The sequence below is a fragment of the Arctopsyche grandis genome, chromosome 7 (genome assembly GCF_051622035.1).
Source record: "Arctopsyche grandis isolate Sample6627 chromosome 7, ASM5162203v2, whole genome shotgun sequence".
NCBI lineage: Eukaryota > Metazoa > Arthropoda > Insecta > Trichoptera > Hydropsychidae > Arctopsyche > Arctopsyche grandis.
In genome coordinates this window covers 14,119,877-14,143,672 of record NC_135361.1, presented here as the reverse complement: position 1 = coordinate 14,143,672, position 23,796 = coordinate 14,119,877, and the positions used below count along the sequence as shown (strand labels likewise).

The following is a 23,796-nucleotide window of genomic DNA, read 5'->3' as shown; positions in this document are numbered from 1 at the left end:
TTAAATAATATTAAAAACATTTTATTTATATTCATTGTTTAGTGTACGACCAATCACCATTCTTCTAATTTCAGACGTTCCAGCGCCTATTTCATATAATTTTGCATCTCTGAGTAATCTACCTGCCGGGTAGTCATTTATATATCCATTTCCACCTAAAATAGTTTGATTTAATTTTAAAAATGAAATACAATGATCATAAATGCAAAAAATATATATGTATATACCTAGAATTTGTATAGTCTCTAAAGCCATTTGGGTAGCTTTTTCGGCACAGTACAAAATTACTCCGGCGCAGTCTTTACTATTCATTTGAGCCGTATCACATGATCTTGCCACATTGTACAAATAACTCCTGCACGCTCCAAGAGTAGTGTACATGTCGGCCATTTTACCCTATACATAGAAATTTTTGAACCAATAGTGCAATCAGACATTCTTTAGGTATAAATCAAGAGAAGGGTGTAACCTGTATCAATTGGAATTCTCCAATTCTTTGTCCAAATTGTTTTCTCGTATGTGCATATTCAAATGCAATATCAACACAAGCTTGCATGATTCCGACTGGACCAGCCGCCAGTACGAGCCTCTCCGTATCTAATCCTGACATCAGTACATAAACTCCTCTGTTAATTTCTCCGAGAACGTTTTCAACAGGCACCTTCATACAATCAATAGTAATAATTATTTTTGGTATTAAAATATGCTGATAAATAATCAAAATAACTAACTTTGCAATCTTCGAAGACTAATTCTCCTGTAGGTGAACCACGCATTCCAAATTTGTCCAATTTTTTGCCAACAGAAAATCCTTCAAATCCTGTCTCAACGATGAATGCTGTTATTCCGTGTTGTTTTTTAGCAGCATTTGGATCTGTCTTGGCATACACCTGTAAATCATAGGGTACATTAAGATGAAATAAATCAATTCACACAACAGTATTAGGAGTATTATTATACTATTAATAAATCAGCAACAGGTCCATTGGTTATCCAAAACTTAGTTCCATTTAGAATATAATAATCTCCTTTCTTCTCTGCTTTCAATTTCATGGATACTACATCACTACCAGATCCCGGTTCTGACATAGCTAAACCTCCAATATATTCGCCATTGCACAACTTTAAAAATAAATTGATTCTATACATATCTTTTGGGAATTTATGTACCTTTTTATATGTATTCTTTTACCTTTGGTAAGTACTTTGATTTTTGTTGTTCCGTTGCATTACGGTCAATCTGAGTAACGCACAAATTAGAATGGGCTCCGTAAGATAAAGCTATACCTCCACTCGCTCTATAATTGTTCACCAGTCCTTAATTACATCTTTTCAAGATGTATGTACATTCTACCTATGTGTATATATATAATGTGTTAAAAATTACCTTGACATTTCTTCATATAGAACAACATGATCCATATATTTGCCACCTAATCCCCCAAATTCGGGATTTGCAGTGATTCCTGAAATAGTAAACACACTTAGTTTAACCATACATATTTTACCCAACTATGTATGTATAGTAAAATTGAAGCAGCTGTACCCAAAGCTCCCATATCTCCTAGCTTCCTCCAAAACGACCTCATTTCTTTAAATTCATCATTTTTATCTATTTCAGCTGCTTTTGGAGCTAGTTCTTTTTGTACAAAATCGAAAATTGTTTGGCGCAACTATAATATATTTAAACACAATATTATAAAAAAAAGTGTTCATTCAATGGACAGAATATTTTTGAATGAATATAAATAGTGTTGTTTGTCATCCAGAAAAACCTTTATTTACGATTTAGAAATTCTGAAAACTTGTCATTTATTATAAGTAATGTCTTTATATATATAAACTTACTTGCCAGCAACGTTTTATTAATTCATTAGTAAGTGAACATTTTTTAGGACAAGATAAATGCATGTTAAATATTCTTGGGTCTCAATGGGTGATGGGGATTTTGAATGGTTACTTGTTTATTTATTTCGTCTAAAACAACTTGTGCCAATCATTTCTATACAGAACAATTAAATATAATGTATTTATTATATAATAAGTTGGAACACATGAAAAATCCCATTGAGCATCATCCATAAAAAGATTTTATTTGCATACGCTGTTTAAAAACCTATTACTTGTAACTTTCAATCCAATTTCATGTCTCAGTATGCTTGCCCACAATTCCAAGATCATGGACGTCATTTGACCAGGCCGGGAATATTGATGAAATACTATGAATCTTAATCAAATAGCTTATTTGTTACTAAAAGTTTAGACCGGCAGAAACTGCAACAAGTTTAAACATCTGAATCAGAAGCTTCTTCCAAAAAAAAATGGTCGTATAAAATACAAACACTAATTAGTCAACTTTTGCCCCCCCTCTCCTGAAAAACTGAAATAACGTCCCAGTCCAAGATTGTTAGAATATAAATAATTGGAAAATACTTTAAAAAATAACCTACTTAAGCGTACTGTCGAGTTATGATGAAATTATAAAACGTGTAATATAATAATTTATCACATATGTATTTATACATACATAGATTTATATTATAGCTGTAGTTTTGTAAATAAAAAAATGCTTTTTGTAAATACAATATGTTGGAAACTAGGGGTCTACCTGATGGGCCCGAATGTGAAACGCCCGAAAACGCAAATATCGGCAAAGATCGAAAATCGAAAGATCTTAAGTCGAAAGATAAAAAAAAGGGTGCATGGTAAACGGTACATACTCACTTAATTTGCGCGAGCAGGATATAACAGGAACAAGAGGAACAGGCTTTTCCTCCCATATTCTGCGCGCGCACATTAAACAAGGCTGTATGACAAAAAGAGAGATAATTTCACCGCATGCCACTCATATATATTATATATACATAGTACCGTTTACCATGCACCCTTTTTTTTGATCTTTCGACTTAAGATCTTTCGATTTTCGATCTTCGCCTTCCGATATTTGCGTTTTCGGGCGTTTCACATTCGGGCCCAACATATTGTATTTACAAAAAGCGTTTTTTTTATTTACAAAACTACAGCTATAATATAAATCTATGTATGTATAAATACATATACGTATACGTGAAGGAGACCGGGAAACTAGATATGAAAATAAAAAAAGAAAACTAAAATTAAATTTTATTACTTGGGTAGTATCAAAGGTTGACGTATGACAATTGGAATTGAAATAAATAATAATATTATAAAGATAATATGGACGCAAATATCATGAAAAAAAATAATGTGCTACGTTAATTATAGATAAATAGCAATCAGTGTAAACTTCACTGATTACATTAATGTAAAAAATAGCATACATTATAATACTCATGTATTATATGTAAATATGTACGGCATTTTAAAAGGAAAATTCGCTGTTGACAAAGTCACAACACAGTTGTAATTATAACATGGACTTTGCACTATGAAATGTTCATAACTTTCAAACTCTCTCAGTCATGAACCAATTCTATAATCGTTTTGACGTATTCGTGCATTAAAATTATACAACAAATACATGTAATACACTTACTTGTTTTTGATCTGACGTCAAACCAAAGAGATTGTCATCGATGGGGTAAAATTTGGACATGCATCTAGCAAAACTCTTCGCATTCACTCTGAGTGAATTTCTAACGGTTGAAATGAGTGCCATATTGAGTATTATTTTATTCTGTACAATAATATGGAACCGTTGACGATGTTTTCGACAAAAATGTCTAAAGCAGACTGTTATCGCGTACACATATTTGTGTATGTATAGTCAGCCGGCACTGTTTAGCTCGATCCAGTGGTGGACGACGATCGAAAAATAAATGACTTAATTGTAAAATGAAATCTTGAATCTATTATTATCACAGCTAGTGACGATGCGACCACGTCCATCGCAAGAGCGAATGACTTTTAACTGGCAGAACCAGTTCAGAATAAATTGTGCCGAACGTTGACCTTCATTTAATCACATCCCGTAATGTTTTTCTTTTAGTTATACCACGTGGTAAAATATGCATTTATATACGTAAAAGAAAAGTGAAATAGTTTTTGTGAAAAAAATAAATTCAAGTAGTTTACTTTTTAAACATAATGTTCGTTTATATGTATGTACATATTTGAAATGAGATAAGATTTTTTTGATAGAACATTTATGTAGATGTATACATACATAGAGTAAGTTATACGCCAAATAAAAACTCTTGTTTTGGTTTGGATTTGTGAATTTTTTGAACACTCTTAGTCCTATCGAACTGAAACTTATATGTAGTATCGGTTACTGATACGGTGTTAACTTTTTTCAAATATTTACGTTGACTGGAAATGGTTATCCCCAGAGAGATGTAATAAGAATAGAGGAGCCCTTACGAATAAATAATTGTTGTCAATTTTACGCGGTACGTCTCTATAAATACGCTACATCGCACGGAATACAATCGGATCAATTTACTTATAAAAATGTATCCCATGTTGTTTATTGTGTGTTTTTGAATGTATTGTGCAATTTTTACCGATGCTTGCCCATCTTGCGAGTAATATAAACAAACAGAGACGTTTTTATCGGACATATGTCGAGCACCAAGCGTCAGATACGACTGATGCTAAAATTATTTAGGTTTGTCTATGGACAGAATGTCACTTGACAACAATATAGCCCTAAAGCCACTTCTATTAATATTACATTTCTCTGGTTATCCCCTCCCCTTATACATACATAGATTTCTTCTTTTTTTAAGTTTTTGAATTCAATTATCTCCCAAACCACTGACTAAATCTTTCTGAATTTTTTTTACATGTAATAGAAATTTTAAATTTTATACCTTAACATTTTGCAAATGTTTTTATCTCAACCGGAAGCAGTACTTTTACTCTAGAGAATTGAGGATTTTTATGTTTTTCTCGGAAGCCTTTTGGTTTATTGAACTGAAATTTCATATCTAGAAGTTTAAGCTTATCACCAAGTTATATATAAAATTTGGTGAGCACCTATCAACCGGAAGTGGCAGTTTACTCTTGTTCGATTTTTCTTCCAATATTTTTTTCGACCCCTTTAATATGTGTGCTCTTCACGAGAAAGTTCAAGTATAATCCTTGTATCAATTTGATGAAAATAAAAAAAAATCATTAAATTTAATAAACCGGAAGTTGGATTTTTTTCATTATGAAGTGAAATAATGGCTTTTCGAAATTGCATCATTTGCATTTTTCGTATTCGTATATTTCTACAAAAATCTTTAGCGTTTACACAAAAAAAAACAACACTCCCAATGAGAAAATTCCTCCTTTTTTGTTCAAATTATATTTAATCGACAGCCATTTTGAGAAATTATTTCATGCTAATAAAGTTTTACAAAGCTTTGAAGATTAGCTATGTCTCTAGTCTTAAACTTATCACCGGTAGTGTATATACATACGTACATAAGTTTGATATTACTAAATGTCAACGAGAATTATTATTATCTTTAATTTCTCATCAGAAGGGAACAAAAACCATCAAGAGAAAAGCCTTCCCCATAAAAGTATTTCATCGAAATAACAATTTAAAAAAACCTAACCATTTATCGTATACATAAGTACATAGCTACACTCCTAATCGAATATGCAAATAATAAAATTAAAAAAAAATGATGAAACAGGTCAAATATCAGTTAATCTAAAAGTTGAAATAGAAACTTTGGTGTGATTAAATAAAAACATAATTTATATTTTCCATAACTTTTAATAATATAATTAAAATATTTGTGTCAAACATATGATAAAATTCATTATATAAACATGGAATGAAACGTAATAATTTAAACGATAAGCATAAGATCACTTCAGAAGATTCGACGAAATGTTAAATACGGTGAGAATGGAACCCACTCTTGACACCTTTTTTTAAAATATCCTCATTTGATCGTATGAAGGAATCCCGGCCAAAATCAGTGCATCTTCTTTTTATTTTAATTTGTTCATTCATGTATGTAAATATGTGGTTCATTTTAAACGAACTGAAATCTTAAAACTATATTGTGACCAACATGTAATAAAAATAAAGACATCTCTTAGATTTTTTTTTACAATTCATTGAAGATTTCATAAATATACACCTAAAATATTAAATACTCTTTTTAATCATTATAATATGTATGTCCATTAAAGTATGTATTGTGATATGTGGACCAATTTATTATTATATATATGTACATATGTATATAGAATTGTAGAAATTGAGTTTGGAAATAGGAAGCTACTACATATAATATGCATAAGTGGCTATGAATCATTGGAAGATTTTACAGTAAAAGTTTTTATAAATGCAATACTTCGGAATGTGCCTATAAAAAAAAGTAAAACGTGTAAATAAATAGTTAATATTGCAAAAAAACTATTCTGAAAATATATAACATAATAATAAGTATTTAACATTTTTTTTTCTAGAACTACAAAGCACCCAAAATATTTTTTAATATCACATGAAATACGACATAAAATATAAATTGAAAACATAAATATGTATTTAGAATACATACACATATATGCAACAGGAAAATTATTTTCGAATAGCATTATTCAATTGTAATTGGATTGAATTAAATTGAAAATCATTTTTAATATTCATTAATAGTACGAAGAATATGAATAAATTGTGATTCACATAAGTGCTAGACTATCAATACTGATTGATAGCATTTTAAATTTTTATAAAATCGAAACGTCAGCCCTGTAAATACATAATTTAATAAGCAAAAGGAAAAAAACAATATACAAAATATTAAAATTTGCTCACGCAATATAAAAACAATCTATCAGTAGCTTAACTTTGATGCAGTAATATATACCAACATATAAATACATGCATATGTGAATTTTGCTTAAAGCATGTCTAATTTTAAATATGTATACTTTGCCCCGAAGACAATTTATTTAGTTTTTAGAAAAACGTAAAATATTGTACTATTTATTATTAACTGAAATCAATTTTCAGCCATTGCTTTCAAGGACTGGTAATATTCCGATAGCACTTTCCAAGCAGATGGAGCCATAAAACCACTTGGCGGTTCTTTACCGGAGCGAGCAAGACCTGCAACATTACACTCATTATATTTTCAAATTTGTATTTTTACAACGGTATCATTACCCCAAAGCGACACCTATGGTTTTAAACTTATACGTATATAAATTTACAGATTTTAAATTAGAAATAATATTCAAATAGTGGTGACAGATAATAGGTAGGTTGGTTGCCAATTTTGGTGAAGAACCGTTTCAACAATGAAATCAGATAAATTGCTAAACTCTGATAGGAAGTCTGACAAGCAGCACTGCAAATTTACTCTGAATAAATTATTTTCAAACGAGGTCAAACCAGGGCTCGAACCCAGGACCTCTCGGTGGTTAGAATTAACGCAAGCACCGAGCTATATTGTTGGCAATATAAAATATGCACTTCTACATGTAAGCAACTAAAAATAAATAGCCCCCAAATCAAACTTACCTCTCATTCTTGTACCGGAAATAAAATCAAAATCTTCCTTCCTAGTAGGATCGAAAAAGTCCATTCTTCCACTAGCAGTATCATATGCAGCCACTCTAAACGGTACAATCTAAAACATTAAAATGATAATTAAAATCAAATTTCAAATAAAAATTTATTACAAATTATATTTAAAAAATTCACTTCTAATTCCAATAATCCAGGAGCCATTTTCAACACTTGAGCGCCATGGCGTGGATCATAAAGATCACCTCCGTGAATCGGATGAGGCATACCAGCAGGATCTCTTCCTACAATGTAAAGATTAGCTCCGGCATTCATACGTGCCTTAGCATGCCATTGAACCTAAAAAACAAAACAATACTTGAAACAACACAACGGCATACTAAAAATAGGATCCAAAATAAAATACTAACCTCAGTTGGTCCAGCGTACATCATAGGTGAGGGGAAAATTGCAAGAATGGTATTCTCTGCTTGCAAAACACCTTCTTTAAGCACTGCAAGATGTTGATTTATTCTCACCGGCAAGGGTACGTCATCGTCTTTCGTCCAACCACCTATGTAGTAATTAAATATCGGTGAATTTTAAGCAAAACGTGTTTGGGGTTTAATGTGTATCACACGATAATAACATACCTAAAGGATGTAAGAGTAAAACTGGTCTTTTAAAGCCTCGTTCCAGCAGTTGTTTATGTGTGTCAGTCATAAGAAGAGCATGACCATTATGAATAGGATTTCTCAACTGTGAATTCAATCAAAATGTAATGATTGCTATTGCAAAATGTAAATTTCTATACATATAAAATCATTATATATAAACATACTTGAAAAGCAAACACCGCATCAGCTCCCATCTGTCGGAAAGCATCGCGTAATTGATTAGGCGTTAGGCGATACTCGTCGAGACCATCATCCCACTTGATAGGTCCTAATACTTCGATGTTTCCTCCAACTAACCAATCACCACCTTCTTCAATCATCTGAAGCAAATAAAATATATTAGATTTTTATTGAATGTCAAACGGTTGTTTTAATACATCAAAATATATGCAAAACCTTAATGTAAGGATGTCCAGGATTGCAAATGCCAAATTGTCTGCAGTATCGTTCTTCCTTTCTGTGAGGGAAGAATTCAGGATTACGCAAGATGGCGACTGGTCTACCAGCTCTCTCCAAAGTGATGGCGCTGCAGTTTTCTAGTCGAGATTTGTAATTTGACGTTAGAGCCAACACAATTGGAACTGATTGATTAACAACTGTACCATCGGGTTGCGTTATACAATTAAAATGAAGAGTCTGCAAGCAGTCGTATCCATCATATTACTCTTAGTAAATTTAACAGTATAAAATAAACAATATTTTATATAAAATTAACCTGTAGGTATTCGAATTCACGCATGAATCCTTTCAGCGGAGCTGCCCAACCTTCGGCTAGTATCTAAAAAAAATATAACATTATATAAACGCAATCGTATAATGCATAAGAAGTATGGTTGACGATTATAAAATATACTTGAAGCCATTGAAGATCGACATTTGTTATTGGAAGTTTGGGTAATGCAGCTGCTTCTTCTAAAGCATGACTCAACCTGTTTCCCGTCAAAAACAATTCAGGCACTCTATCTGAATCCTGAGAGCTTCTTGGAATGATCCCCTAATATTAAACATTTGAAATATGAATACTAAGTATAAATGAAATATTTTGCATAATCCCTCATGAAAATGTGTATACTTTTTCTTCTAAAAGTTGAACAACTCTCAAAGTAGACTCTTCGATGGTTTCATTTTCAGTTTTCACGATTAAATCTGGATTTTCAGGCTTCTCATATTCTTGAGTGATTCCAGTAAAGCCCTAATACACAACCACAATAAAGAATCAATAAAATTTAAATCAAAATAATTCATATACATATGTAGAAGAATGATCCACCTTAATTTGACCATCACGAGCTTTCTTATAAAGACCTTTGACATCTCTCGACTCGCAGACGGCCAACGGAGTATCGACAAACACTTCTAAAAACGGCAAATCACATTCTTTGTGAATCCGACGAGCCATATCACGATCCTGTAAACAATATAATTTAATTAAAATTTGAATTAAATCGATTGATTTATTAGCTACAGTATGAAATAGCCTTGATTTGAAAATATTGCATGTGATAACGCGACCTACATTACATAAAATAATATGTACATATATATATCAAAATCTTATCGATAATGGATTTTAATTCGATAATATCGATAATTATACCTCAGCAAACGGAGACACAAAGCTGCACAGAGCTAATACCCCGCTGTCGGCAAACAATTTGGCAACCTCGGCAACCCTTCTAATATTCTCTTCCCTGTCTTCTTTGCTGAAGCCCAAATTTTTATTTAGACCAGTACGAATATTATCCCCGTCCAAACCATATGCTGGAATACCTGAAACGGAACAAAATTTTAGTATCTAAATTATATTTTCATTCGATTAAATACTTTTTATGGAAACAAAGCTAAATTTCAACCTTTGGAAACCAGTAAGGCTTCAAGTGCGAAGGCTATACTGGTTTTACCAGCCCCACTGAAGCCAGTGAACCAAACTGTAGAGCCTCGGAATCCCCTCGTGGATCCAATAGCCATTCCTCTCTTCGCTCTCGAAACTTGATGCTTTTGTTCCCGGACATTTGTAGCCACTTGGATGCACTGAAAGCAACACAGAACGCATATAGAATAATATGATATTATAACAAGTGACGAAAGTCCTCGGATTTCAACATATGAGGAGACATTCAACCACTTCTGATCCGAAACGGAACACGACACGAGAAAAGCAATCCGACAGGAAACGTGCAAAAGGGAAAGCAGATATGGCGAATATTTGCGTGATATGCTCGATTTACGCAATAATGGTTACCGACTGGTTAAAGCATCTCACGTAACCTGCAATCTTGGAGCCTCGGAAGGCGTTTACATAGCTAAGTTATATTTTGACGATTAACTTCGTAGCTAATTGCCAGAAAGAGAAACCGATGAAAATTAATATTTACTGTCATCGCAAAGTAACGATACGAATATGCATTTCGACATGTCTATGTGGGAAACTCTCATGCTATCAAATTTGTCGTTAAAGATTCGACATACTCTGCAGTTTATTTCTCAGCGATGTTAGTGAGGCGATCTTAAAAGTTTTGCAATTCTGTGAAAAAATTGAAAAAAAGAATCGATGAATTTCATAATTCGAACATCAGTCATGACACGTAGATGTGACTCGACAAATATTATCGCGAATGATTCTTTAGATATTATTGTAGATCTGCATAGTTCATAAGGAAAAGGCACACTATTACTTTTATTTACATAGTTCCATACAAAGTTAGCACCACCAAATATAAGTGTTACAAATGTTTGAAAGTTAAAATCTTATTGTATCAAATAGACGATTCTTTTTATAAAATAATTCATGATATTTAAATCTCAACATAAATTACTGGACGGTACTGATCTATCACAACCACGAGTGACTTTGGTTGAACACAAACTATTGGTTTTAGTCAGTCAAAAGCTGTCTTCAAATAGACTCACCAGGTGTCGCATGAAACTTTTAACTGTTAAAACGCCAAGTATATAAAAGGAAAATCCTATGGAAACCACATTAGAACGTTGCTATTATTCCAATTTCCGCTATTTTTTTTTAAATATTGTAACCCAGGACAACAAACGATTGAGAATACTAAAACTTATAATTAGCCCAATAATTTTTGCTTGAACAAACTAATTCTTATGTCGATTTGTTCTTTTGTGTAAACTTTAAATTTTCAGATTGGTTTGGGTATGAACAAACTAGTACATTCATGAACGATCGAAGTGTACACTTGGAATGTAACATATGATATATATAAAGGATGTTTAATGTACTGTATAATATTTACATATATATATGTTTATATATGTGTACATTGAATATGTACACACATGTGTAGTATAATATTATTAAAACGATTTAAGATAGCATATACGTATGTATGTATGTATTTACGTTACTATTTGTTCACTGCATATCTCACTTTTGTTGTGAATGTGCAGTTGTATATTGTAACCAGTTGAATTTATTCCTGTAAATCAACAAATTAACAAATCGATCATGTAATGCAAGACAAACACGGGGGAAAATGTTGTAGTTTCGAGAAAATCAAGTCTGAAGTTTTGAAGATTTTTCAAAAATTGATTATACAATTTTTTTTGTTGTAAAGGGATTAAAAATATAATAAAAAAAAACATCATAAAGCCTTATTTTTGCACTGGTGGTCTTTATGCACTAAAAATATTTCATTTGATTTAAAAAAATAATCTATAATTGGGCTCGAATATTTTGTTATATTTATTCTTTGTTTTGATGAATTTCTACATCTGAGGCCTGTTGATTTTTCAATAAATAAATTTGGTGTAAAATAATAATATTCACATACTAAATAATAAAATAATATTCTCATACAAACCATTTTTATTTAATTTTATACAAATTGCATAGGAAGACCGACAAAAACTTAAAAAAAGATTCAAGATAAATTCGTGTAGAAAAGCACATTACAGGGGATAGAATCAGACATTTTAATTATTTCCCATGGATGATGAAAGAGATCGAAAATTCACAAAGTCCGAGGTTGATAATTTGTTAATAATTGTCAGAATAAAAAATATTGTCTTTACCGACACTGTATGAAGATGCTTATGTTGGAAAATGAGTTCTTAATTTTCTATAATGTAAACCAATTAATAATGATAACTATATCATACATAATTGGCGTCATAGGCATATTTACAGGGTTTTTACATTCCTCTTCTTAGCTTGTTATTAGTTTCACCTAGTTTCAAATTATGCTCGAATTTATAGGAAATGCACATGTAAGACATTTTTCGGATCTATCAACAATTAATGCTGAATAGAAAACTAAAATTGGCATCGTATTAAATTAATCATAAAGGAGAATATCACATTGTAATTCATTCCATTCTTATTGAATATTTGGTAGAGTTTTCTTCATGTCGAACAAAAAATGTAGTATTTCCATATAAGATCACCAAAAATGGTGGTCTTATATTCACTTATGATCCTTTTGCATTACATGGTCGATATGTATTTTTTGTGAAATATTACAAGATTATAATGCTAAAATAGAAAATATAAATGGACACGTTTCAGTTCAAATATTTCATTTCAACTGTAGAGAAAGGCAAAATGTGTGCCGAAATCATACGTGAAATAGCGCGTATGTAAAGATATGCATTTTTTTCAATGGAAAATTAGATTCCAAATTAATCACCGTGTAAATCGCGACCCGAATACAAATTGTCGTCTACATTGAGTTAATATTTGAACAGTACAATGCCGATAAGCGTTCAAAATGAAATACATATGTACATATACCGATAAAGTTAATAACGAAATCGGAAGCAAAAAGGGTACATTTATCTCTAATTTGCGCAAGTTGGAGTGAGCACAAAAAATACGACGGTATATGTTTTCTTCAATGTAAATCAGAGATCGATAACCATTTCGACCCGTGAAGGGGAAATGGAGGATATATAGGTATATATAAAAAAAAAACTATTTTTTAATAACGTTAACGTAAGTAACGTAGAGCTTAGGTGATTGGTGCTCGTCGACCACTGGTTTGCTAGCGCTGATCACCTGATCTCGCGTTCGCGCCAAAAAGACCTCAACGTATAAACGAGCCGTATACAACAACCAATGAGGTCTCATGATCCATTGACCAATGATCTCTCTGTGCGGAGAGTACCCGATGGTTATAAATATTCGGCGTTTTTGGTCCGTGCTTCTTTGGGAGCTGGCAGGCCGAAGGATCAAGAAAGATAACCTGTACCACACTGCTGCGTCTTTCACTCCGATCTCGGAAACCCCTCTATACGTCCATGCTACAATGGTTTAATTTAAAATTCATTAACCCTTTGAATTCTGACTAACGCCGATCGGCGTTTTGTCAACAAGTCCATAGACCCGAAAAACGCCGATAGGCGTTGTATTTTGAGCATATACAAAGTAAACAAGAATACTACCCGCTAAGCCTTTCCAGGTAGCATTTAAAAAAAAAACATGAACATGGGTGGTGTAATCCTTGTCAACGTTTAGAATGACTGGTTTACACCGGAATTACTGAATTAATAACCATAGCAAATTTCAAAATAATTATAGTTGGAAATGTTGGCGAAATTTTCAGCGTGGTGGGCTTTCAACAGATAAGACGTCAACACTCAAAGCGCCGTCCACACACACGATATTTCCATATCCAGTTCCCATATTGCAACCTGTGGTTGCTATTTAGGAACTGGATATGGAAATATCGTATGTAGATATCGTGTGTGTGGACGGCGCCAAAGGGTTAACCAGGAACATGGACTAGTGGTTAGCATATGCTTATATGCTTTCGAAACATAGTGGTCACGGGTTCGAGTCCCACTGGTTGCTGCTGGCCAGACCTTTATATGTGACAGATCGATCGTTTCCTACCAGAGCTTGCCAATTTATCTGATTTTCATTGAAGCAGTTCCAACAAATTGGCAACCTTCACCCATTTCTCGCAATTATCGAGGTTTCAGAATCTCGAAATTCGCTGATTCCTATAAAAATGCTGCAAATTTGTCATAGATGTCTCTATGATGCTTTGTTAAAAAAAAATCTAAAAATTGTATATCAATGTTTGTAATTGGCCAGGAAGGCATATTGGGATTTACCTGTGAGGCCATCCTGGTATTTATATGTATGTAAAAATATATAAACTACACGACACCTCCATGGTGTGTGTATCTACGCTAAAAATCAGGAACTATTTATGTATCAGTTTAATTGGATGTATGTAATTTGAAACTGTATTTTGGAATCCACCATCAAACGAATTTATGCAAAACGATCGACAGTAGACTTGCAGTTTGCCAGTTAATTAAATTTCAAATCTGAATCTCAATTTAATCGCAGTCTAGATAGTTTAAAAACACAATTATTACGAACGCATAAAATTCATTGCGCCCATTGAAAGAGTCACGGCAATTTCATATTGCATCATCGTATCGTAAGACCGAGTTTCACCGATTAATTTAATTTATCAAACCCGGCTACGCCTATTAATTACAATGATCACACGATATAACACAGTTTACTTTCTTCAAAACGGTTGTAACATTTCCATAATGCGACCTTCCGAAGGAACGGAGACGGACGGAGGTCATTATTGCACCCGTAACGACTCTCAAACTGTGGTTCGATCATTTATTTATTTACTTTTGTCAGGAAAGCCTAACAGATAATCCCAATGCGCCTTCCTGGCCAGAAAATTGTACATTTGATACGAGTATTATTAGTATTATACAAAGTGAATACACATCAATTAACATCCACAAAGACATTAATGGTCAAATTTGTAAATTTCCAGCATTTTATAAAATTCAGCGAAATTCGAGATTGCTGAAAACTCGAAATTTGCGAGAAAATGAGTAAGGTTGCAAATTTGTTGGAACCGTTTCAATGAAAATCAGATAAGTTGGCAAACTCTGCTAAGCAACGATCGACCTGAAGTCACAAATCCAAGGTCTGGCCAGCAGAAACCAGTGGGATTTGAATCCGTGACCATTTTGTTCAAAGCATTGTATGCAAACCACTAGTCTATTCTGCTGGTTATATGTGTGTGCATATATGTATTATATGTAGACTTCTTTCGAATACACAGTTGCTTTAAAACCAATTTTAAAGTTTATAACGAAAATTTTATATAGGAAATTGATTACTTTAACCTTATTTCGGTTAGTTTAGCAGTAAAGAGAAAAATACACGATTCCTATTAGTTAGCTAAGATGTTCTGATCACTAGAAATTGCGTATTTAGACCTTCATAACAAATCTAATAAACCAATACGATTTGTGATCGTAAGTTTACATATATTACGTATATATGTAAAGATGAATGTTTGTTCTGAGAACCTACAATTATCAATTAAGAAACAAAATTTGGGATACTTTCACTTGGTATTCTAATTTAAACCTTATACCAGTGCTTCCCAACCTTTTTTTGTACCACGCCCCACTTATAGTTTATTCATCAATCTGTATTAAGAATTTTCTAGTTATCAACCTTTCAATAAGTTGTTTTTACCAGGGCTGTGGAGTCGTTTCAAAATTTACCCAATTCGACTCTTTCTTATTATTCGACTCCGACTTCAACTTGAACGATTTTAGTAAGATCGACTTTTATTGCCAATGTATAAAAATAGTAGCGATTTTCAAAATATAAAAAAATACTAAAAATTGATATCTAACTCGATTTATTGAATTATTGGTAATAAAATAGGTATAAATAAAAAGTAAGTACGTTTATAGTGTATGTGTATGAATAAATTCACGAATTTTATATAGAAATGATTAAATTTCAATTTATTAGTGAATTTTCTTCAATAAAATTGGATACTAGTAGAAACATACCGTAATAAAGAAGATATTAAAAAAAAGAATCGTAAAAAACCTTGTAAAAATCAACCGACTCCGAATCCGCTTGAAATGCTCGGACTCCATAACCCTGGTCTTTACATCCTTAGCCATCTCTGTTTCGCTCATTTCCTCCCCCCCCCCACGTCCAAAATTAGCCCCCTGGTGGGGTATGCGCCCCACGTTGGGAATCACTGCCTAAACTACAAAATTTCTCGACAGAGTTCCATCTTTTATTTATGTTTCTATCTTTTAATCCGACCAATAAAAAGCCGATCTTTGTTCACATTGGTCTACAGTTTATATAGAAATGATAGTCTTGTTAATATAAAGATTGACTTTGCACAAATGTGTTTTTTAAAATTGGGTCAAACTACGTAGCACAACAATTTGGGTCAGATGCATATTAAATGTTAAAGTTTATTTGAAGTAATTCCTGATAACGATTGCAATTATCTGAAAAGTTACTTTACAAAAGATAATTTTTGAAGGTTATAGAATTTGCTACATAGTATAATCATAATTTAATGCTGATAGACTATCAGTGATAGCAACATGAAACACGTTGAGGCAATTTTATTGATATCGCAGTGATAATTGGCACTTGAAGTTTGTCTGAAGATTCGCAATCTAATTAAGATTAAAAAAAATGTACGCGTAATGTTGATTATCACCTTCTAATCGTAAAACTTAAGCACGCCTAATCTACATATGTTATGGCCATCCAGGCCAAAATTCACCCCCTGGAGTGTTTTCGATGATATTTTATCCTTGTATTGACATAAGTTTGACAGTGATCGATAACGGCGATTCCCATATTTGAAGAAATGCAGGAGAAACTTGTCAAAATAATAAGATCGTACGAATTAACAAGGACATGATGATACTCCCATCACAGCTAGATTCTGTGTTTGCACCTTAACCCTTTGAATGCTGGCCAACGCTGATCGGCGTTTTTCCTACAAGTCCATGAGTCTGAAATCGGCGTTGTTTTTTGAATATGTAAAAAATAAAAATAATACTACCAGCTAAGCCTTTCCAGGTAACATTGAAAAAAAATGCATTGAACATGGGTCGTGTAATCCGTGTCAATGTTTATAAAGACTGGTTGACACCGGAATTTCCGAATTTATAAACATAGCAGAATTTCTCAATGGAAATCTCTAACTGCTGGGTATTTTAGATTGTGCCATGGCATTTAGATTGTGAGCATTACATTTTAACAACAATGAAGAAGATGGAACTAGTTTTGGAAAAATACATTAATTAATAGACTTCTTTTGTTTATTTTACATATATTATTGTAAGATATATTAGAGAGTCTAAACACACCTTTATAAAACTCGAAATCCTCGGCGGTAGTTATCTAGGGTTTGTTTGGATTAACTACAATTTTTATATCTGCTTTCTATTTGATTTCAAAATAATTCTATTTGGAAATGTTGGCGAAATTTTCAGCGTGGCGGGCTTTCAACAGAAAATACGTCAGCACTCAAAGGGTTAATCAATTCGAATATGAGTATACTTCAAGATCTGTATACACCGAGATGCACATTCGATGAAAATTTTAGAAATAAATATACATATGTACGAGAGTGAGTTTCAATACACGAAATTGAAACATTGCATAAATGAAGAGATAGTATTTGAGGAAAATAGACCGTTAATACATAATCTGTACAATAACATTTGTTACAACACACACCACACTACTTATGATACGATTTTTTTGACTTTCGCCCTATTCAATTGTCAATCATTTCTCAATAAATTAATACGTAAGAACCAACAAAGAAAACTTTCTCAAAACAAAGTACACACACACACATACAGATTCAAATCCGTCTAGACCTTCGTCTTCGATACCGTTTTATATTCCTCAATATTTATTTATTAACACACAAAAAAGCACACGTTATTTTTGAGTGCGTACAAATTCAAATATTTGGTTAACGTTTGCAAGAACGAGAACCATTTTCCACGTGTTTCATTCGAACGGTGTGCGTGTTTGCATGGAGATTGGCGCTTACGTTGAATTTCGGTCCCCATTCCTGGCTCTTGATCTGCTCGATGGTGTCGATCAACTTCTGTTGCCTCTTCTGAAGACTCATGGTGACGCAACACAATTAATTTGACGAATATATAGTTCACTGGCACATCACTTTCTAAACGTATTGTGTTAAATATAATAGATTGAGAGTTGCGGAAGTTCTACGGTTCAAAAGAAAGTGACTAATTAGCCCCCAACACATTCGACATGTATGTATTGTTTACATATTCCACTAAACATTAAGTTATAATACAATATAACGAACCAAACAATTCGTATACAGTTAGTATTATAATACGGGAAATGTTGTTTACATACGAATGTGAATTAAATTATCATTGTAATGTTATTAATATTGAAAATGAGTGATTTATCTAAAGACAGGGTTAATTGATAATAGAGTTGTTGCTGTTGATATAAAGGTCTAATATAAAAAAATGTAATTTGTTGCTAAATTTTTTTTTTTACTATTTTTTACGTATTGGGGGTCAAATAGTTACCCTAATTAATAACACTGACTGCAATGTCAATGATGCGGTATCAGACTACCGACGCGAAATGTAAACACGACTGAAGTGAGAAGAACAACTGGCTTTGGCCACATTTAAACTTTCCCATTCTACTTGACCAGACGAGAAAAAGTAGAAGAGAGGGAATACCAGCGGTTCTGCAAGTGTGCCTCTGTTCCTACTACTGAATTATGACCCCCCTGGATTAAATTTTAATATATTTTAATACCAATAATACAGACACTAACGTTTCAATGCCGACGTTGCATTATATTTTTTTCATATTATGATTATTTGAACGATAAAATTCAATGAATGTCACCAATGATAAAAATTACAAATTTGAAATAGTGGCCAATTAAAAAATTTTCCACGTGCAAAACAATTTTTTAATTTTCAAGTAATATATTAAATAAATTGAAGCATTGAGGATTTTATTTTACAAAAAAAAAAAATTAATGAAGATTTGTTCAGAAAAATTTCTGTTGGAATGATGTTCACCATTACTAAACTATTATGTCCATATGTGACATCTTTCAATTTATTTCCTTGTTAAAAAACTGGAGAAAGTGGTGGATTATGACCATCAGGCAACTTTCTCCGTATTTGATATGCGTTTCAAACTCGAAATCCATTCTTAGTACCCTATCACAGTAAGCGATATGACCGATAACAACCGAAAACCGCTCGCGCGGATCTCCTGTCGCACGAAAATTCGTCACACAGGAAAATTGCCGTACAGAAAACTGTCCAAATATTGCTCAGAAAACGCTTTTTTTTACGAGATTTAGGAAATTTTGAGCAATATTTGGGCAGTTTTCTGTACGGCAATTTTCCTGTGTGACGAATTTTCGTGCGACAGGAGATCCGCGCGAGCGGTTTTCGTAGCGGCGGTTATCCTGGTAGCGATTCACATTTGGGATGTAATCACTAGTCACCGGAGCCTGAGGGGGCCGTGTATTGTTCAAAGGTTGTAAATGCATTGTTAAAGGTTTGCCGAACAATGGATAGCACTGTGACTATCCTACCTCTAGTAATCACTGGAGGGCGGATAGAGAGCGTGCTTTTTCCAGGAATCACGGCGTTTTGGGTCTATTCACAAAGCTAGAGTGAAAAAAAAAAGTTCGGCAAACCTTCAACAAAGGTTCATGATAAAAATGAACAATGCATGACGAACAATAAACAAAGAACGGCACGCTTCCGGTTCTACCTCTAGTAATCACCGAACCATAGAAACATCTATGGATGAATTTTTGACAAATTTTTGATAAATTTTCATTTTCGGAGCATTTTTTTTATATTATATATAAATCGTCAAATTTCGAGATGCTGAAACTCGAAATTTGCGAGACATTTATGGATAAATTTGCAGCATTTTACACAAATCAGCGAAATTCGAGATGCTGATAACTCGAAAATGGTGAGAAATGGATAAATTGGCAAACTATGATAGGAAACGATCGACCTGGAGTCACACACTGAGGTCTGGCCAGTAGTAACCAGTGGGCCTCGAACCCGTGACCACTATGTTCGAAAGCATATATGCTAGCCACTTGTCAACGCTGCTGGTTGATAAATTTCGGTATTATTTCATATCATAATTGCTGGATGAAGGTTTCTCTAACAAGCTTCCATTCATCTCTATTTTGAGCAAACACTCAACCATCTCCTCCCACATATTTTTCTGATTTCATCCACCCATCTCCTTTGTGACCTTCCTTGCACCATTTTACATTATTTTGGGTACAATTCGAACACTTCTTTCGTCCGTCTATCATTCAGTTTTCTAGCTACGTGACCCGCCCATTTCCATTGCAATTCGTTACTCTCACCATTACATCAACAACCTTTGTCATACTTCTCACCCACCTATTCCGTTTTCTATCTCTTCTCGTTATGCCAAGAATACAGCGATCCATGCTTCTTTGAATGCACTAAACCTTATGCAGTAACCTGGCGTTCAATGCCCAAGTTTCACATTCATACTTCATCACTGGAAAGAAACATTGATTAAAGATCTTTTTCTTCAAGCAGGTAGCATTTTGGATTTGAAAACGGCATTCATTCGCCCAAATACACGTATAATATCATATAAAAGTAATTATTTAGCAATGCATCATAGTATTCGTTCATTAAAATCGTATTATATAATATAAGGATACTGTGATGTTTAAGCAATGCGTAGCCTGCAATAGAATATATGTCGCAGTTTGGGGTATTGTGGCCGATACTCAAAATATTCACGTTTGTCAACGCAAAAAAGAAGACAAACAGAACCCATTCGACCGTGTATCGAGGTTGGAATTGTAATATCACTGAAAATTATACAAAAAAAAAATGAGGAATCCTAGAAAAAGCCCTTCAGGGTCACACGGAGTCCGGATAAACATACACGTAAACAATGCGAATAAAAACAATCAAATCAGAGTTGTAACTATTTATGTTCCCGCTTAAAATATGTATTTTTTTTTTTTTAGAAATTCAGGTGTTAATCAGGTTAATTTATTATTTTAAGTATTAAAAGACAATGTTTGGAATTAGAAAAAAAATGGAGAATCTGTTAATTGTATGTAAACACATTTTCCGGTTAAAGTCTGTCAGCAAGTCTACTTTATATACATATGTATGTATACATTAACTCATTTATATTTTTGCATGGCAATCATGTAAGATACCAGAGTTTCAAATAACGGCACAGTATTTTCTCTGTAACGTGTTAAAATTCACATATGTATGTATGTTTGACGATTCGAAGCATAACTAAAAAACATGAACACATGTGTACTGAAAATACTGCAGTTTAAATATTAAAAGCATTATTTTAAATTATATATATAGGAAATGAATAAATTACTTAAAAAAAAAACTGAAATTCAATATAAATTTTCCGTCCCATTAGATTTTTTCCTCCAATATTTATTGCATGGAAAATAGATAAAAACTACAAATGTTACGCTCCAATAGATACCTATTTAAAAAAGGTCTGGGTTTAGTACAAGGTCAAAATTCAATGTCACCTTATATTTAAATCGTGCCCGATTCAAGGATGTCGAAGAATATCTTGATCATTCATTTCAAACCTTCGGACCTACTAAGTTTTATATAGATCAGTTGAATCTGCATATGGTATGAGTAGTTAAAAGCATTATTTTTGTACTAAACAAAGCATGTTACATTCATAATTATGATTCCATATGTGCATGCATATGTGCTTAGAACAATCTCATAAATATCTTATCACTATGTTGCCGGAAAACCTTGAAGTATTAAGAAATGACAAACATGTAACAAACATATTTTGATAATATAATGATTTGTGGTATGAAATCAAATGTAAATTTATTGCATATATTTCGATGTGGATATATAATTTTATGATCATGAAAATCTTTCCATATGGAAATGTTTAGTCTATAAAAAAATTAATATCAATAGATTATGGAATTGAAATATTTAATGTGATAAGTTTAAATCAAATTGTAAAAATACATAATAAAAAATGATGTAAAAAATTAATAAATAATATAACAAAAAAAGTTTAATTTTAGGAAATATTATTGACTAGTTTAATACATACATATGAGATTATATGCATGTATGGATACATTTTTTAATAGAATGAAAAAATCAATGTTTAAAATATAAATTCAAAAAATATGTATAGATTTAATATTTTCATTACCGAGACGTATGAAAAATGTAACGATTTTCATTTTTTATATATAGTTTTTTCAGAACAATAATCAAACAGGAAATAGTGGATGAAAATGGGTGTTTAACTGTTTTATAAGTTTGAACTCACAGTTTTGAGTTTCTTCTTGACTTCAAACATGTCCATGTTGATAAGATGTCGAATTTCAGTATATTTCAATAAATATGTCAAATAATATACAAAGAGATGAGCGAGCGGACAACACTCTCCACCGTCCGTCAAACACTGAGTGCAGTGCAGGTCATGGCCGATAAACGCGCGTATCGCTCATCCCAGGAAAAACTGTCAGCGCTATCTTTTCACTATTTTGTACCATTCTACTTTTATTGTTTTTGTTGACTTTCATTTAATGCATTTATAATATAATTTGCATTCGTTTTGTGACAAAAACACAGATTTAATAAAAGTAAAGGTAATTTTCAATAAACAAACAGACACGACTGCACAAATATTTTAATTCATAATAATGTATGTGTGATCTTTCGATTACTATTTTATTTAGGAAAGTTGTCACAAATATATTTTATAATTTATTCTTTCCCTGAAGTATTTGATATTTGGGAATTACATTTTTACATTTATTTAAAAACTTATTTCAATACATCATATACATAATATAAACAATAATGGCAAAAGAAAAATATCAATAGATAAAAATAATAATGTCATTTAATCACCTAGATATGACAAAAACGGTTCGGTGATTATTCCGCAAAAAGTGATCTCGCGCAAGTCACTAAAATCCCGATCACGGAACATCTGGCACTCAAAAACTCCATCAATCGATCGCTTTTTGAAGAATAAAGGTCTCTTTATACCTAGCCAGCACGACCCGTATCCTGCAGGTGTCATGCAAGTGCGGATAGTATTCTTTGGTACTTCATTCATACTCCATTCGCGCATGCGCATTTATGCATTCATGCGCGTCCATATAGAATGTACTAAAGAATACTATCCGCACTTGCATGACACCTGCAGGATACGGGTCGTGCTGGATAGGTATGAACAGACCTTAATCCGTTTACCGACAAAATAAAATAATAAAATAGAAATTAAAAATTAGCAAAAAACATAAAAGATAAGATAAAAGAAGACAGTAATAAAATTAAGGAAAAACAATATTCGGTGTAGATTTAATAAATTCATCACAAGTCACATTAAATATGTCGAGATGAATATGTTTTGATGATAAACTACGGTAAGCCGAAGCTACTTCGGATTTCTTCGAATATAAATATAAATTTAAATGTTATAATTGGCGTATTTGTCACACGTCGAGGACTTTGACCCGGAAGATTTGATTTCGGATTGTATGTTTGAAATCATAAGTTTCGAAATTATTATGACGGCATTTCATTTTATTTGTATGGAGTTGGTAATTGTGTAGCGTGGCGGCAACCATTATATTGGCAGCCTGTCAGTTGTCAGTTGTCAGTTGTCAATTAGTGGTTTCGGCATTGGTTACGGTTTTTGGGGAACGGTGTTATTGAAATGCCGGCGGCCGTTTCCGGGGAGGTGATCTCAGCTGATGTGGCAGCGGGAGGAGCGACAGGAGGGGGCGCTGGCGGGGTTGGGGCCGGGGCCGGAGG

At 32.8% G+C, this 23,796-nt stretch overlaps 1 protein-coding gene across 5 annotated transcripts; it reads right to left on the bottom strand.

Annotated features, from left to right (window-relative positions):
* Window positions 1-2: 2 nt before the first annotated feature.
* On the bottom strand, window positions 3-22,439 carry Papss (3'-phosphoadenosine 5'-phosphosulfate synthase). Of its 5 annotated transcripts, XM_077435410.1 has the most exons (17): window positions 22,298-22,432; window positions 9,972-10,149; window positions 9,716-9,888; window positions 9,389-9,526; window positions 9,191-9,310; window positions 8,972-9,112; window positions 8,834-8,896; window positions 8,611-8,754; window positions 3,518-3,592; window positions 1,547-1,673; window positions 1,388-1,466; window positions 1,193-1,298; window positions 961-1,122; window positions 732-890; window positions 470-661; window positions 228-396; window positions 3-155 (listed from the first exon to the last, which is right to left on the bottom strand). In XM_077435410.1, exons 1-17 carry the CDS (start codon window positions 22,331-22,333, stop codon window positions 22-24), a joined length of 2,196 nt encoding a protein of 731 aa, XP_077291536.1. In that variant the 5' UTR covers window positions 22,334-22,432; the 3' UTR covers window positions 3-21. The 5 variants fall into 5 exon arrangements, with proteins under 5 accessions (XP_077291536.1, XP_077291537.1, XP_077291538.1 ...); XM_077435411.1 differs by lacking the exons at window positions 3-155; window positions 228-396; window positions 470-661; ... (5 more) ...; window positions 3,518-3,592; window positions 22,298-22,432 and adding exons at window positions 5,686-7,042; window positions 7,457-7,565; window positions 7,640-7,801; ... (3 more) ...; window positions 17,967-18,147; window positions 18,487-18,565 and having other exon boundaries at window positions 8,515-8,754; XM_077435412.1 differs by lacking the exons at window positions 3-155; window positions 228-396; window positions 470-661; ... (5 more) ...; window positions 3,518-3,592; window positions 22,298-22,432 and adding exons at window positions 5,686-7,042; window positions 7,457-7,565; window positions 7,640-7,801; ... (3 more) ...; window positions 17,967-18,101; window positions 18,506-18,565 and having other exon boundaries at window positions 8,515-8,754.
* Window positions 22,440-23,796: the final 1,357 nt, after the last annotated feature.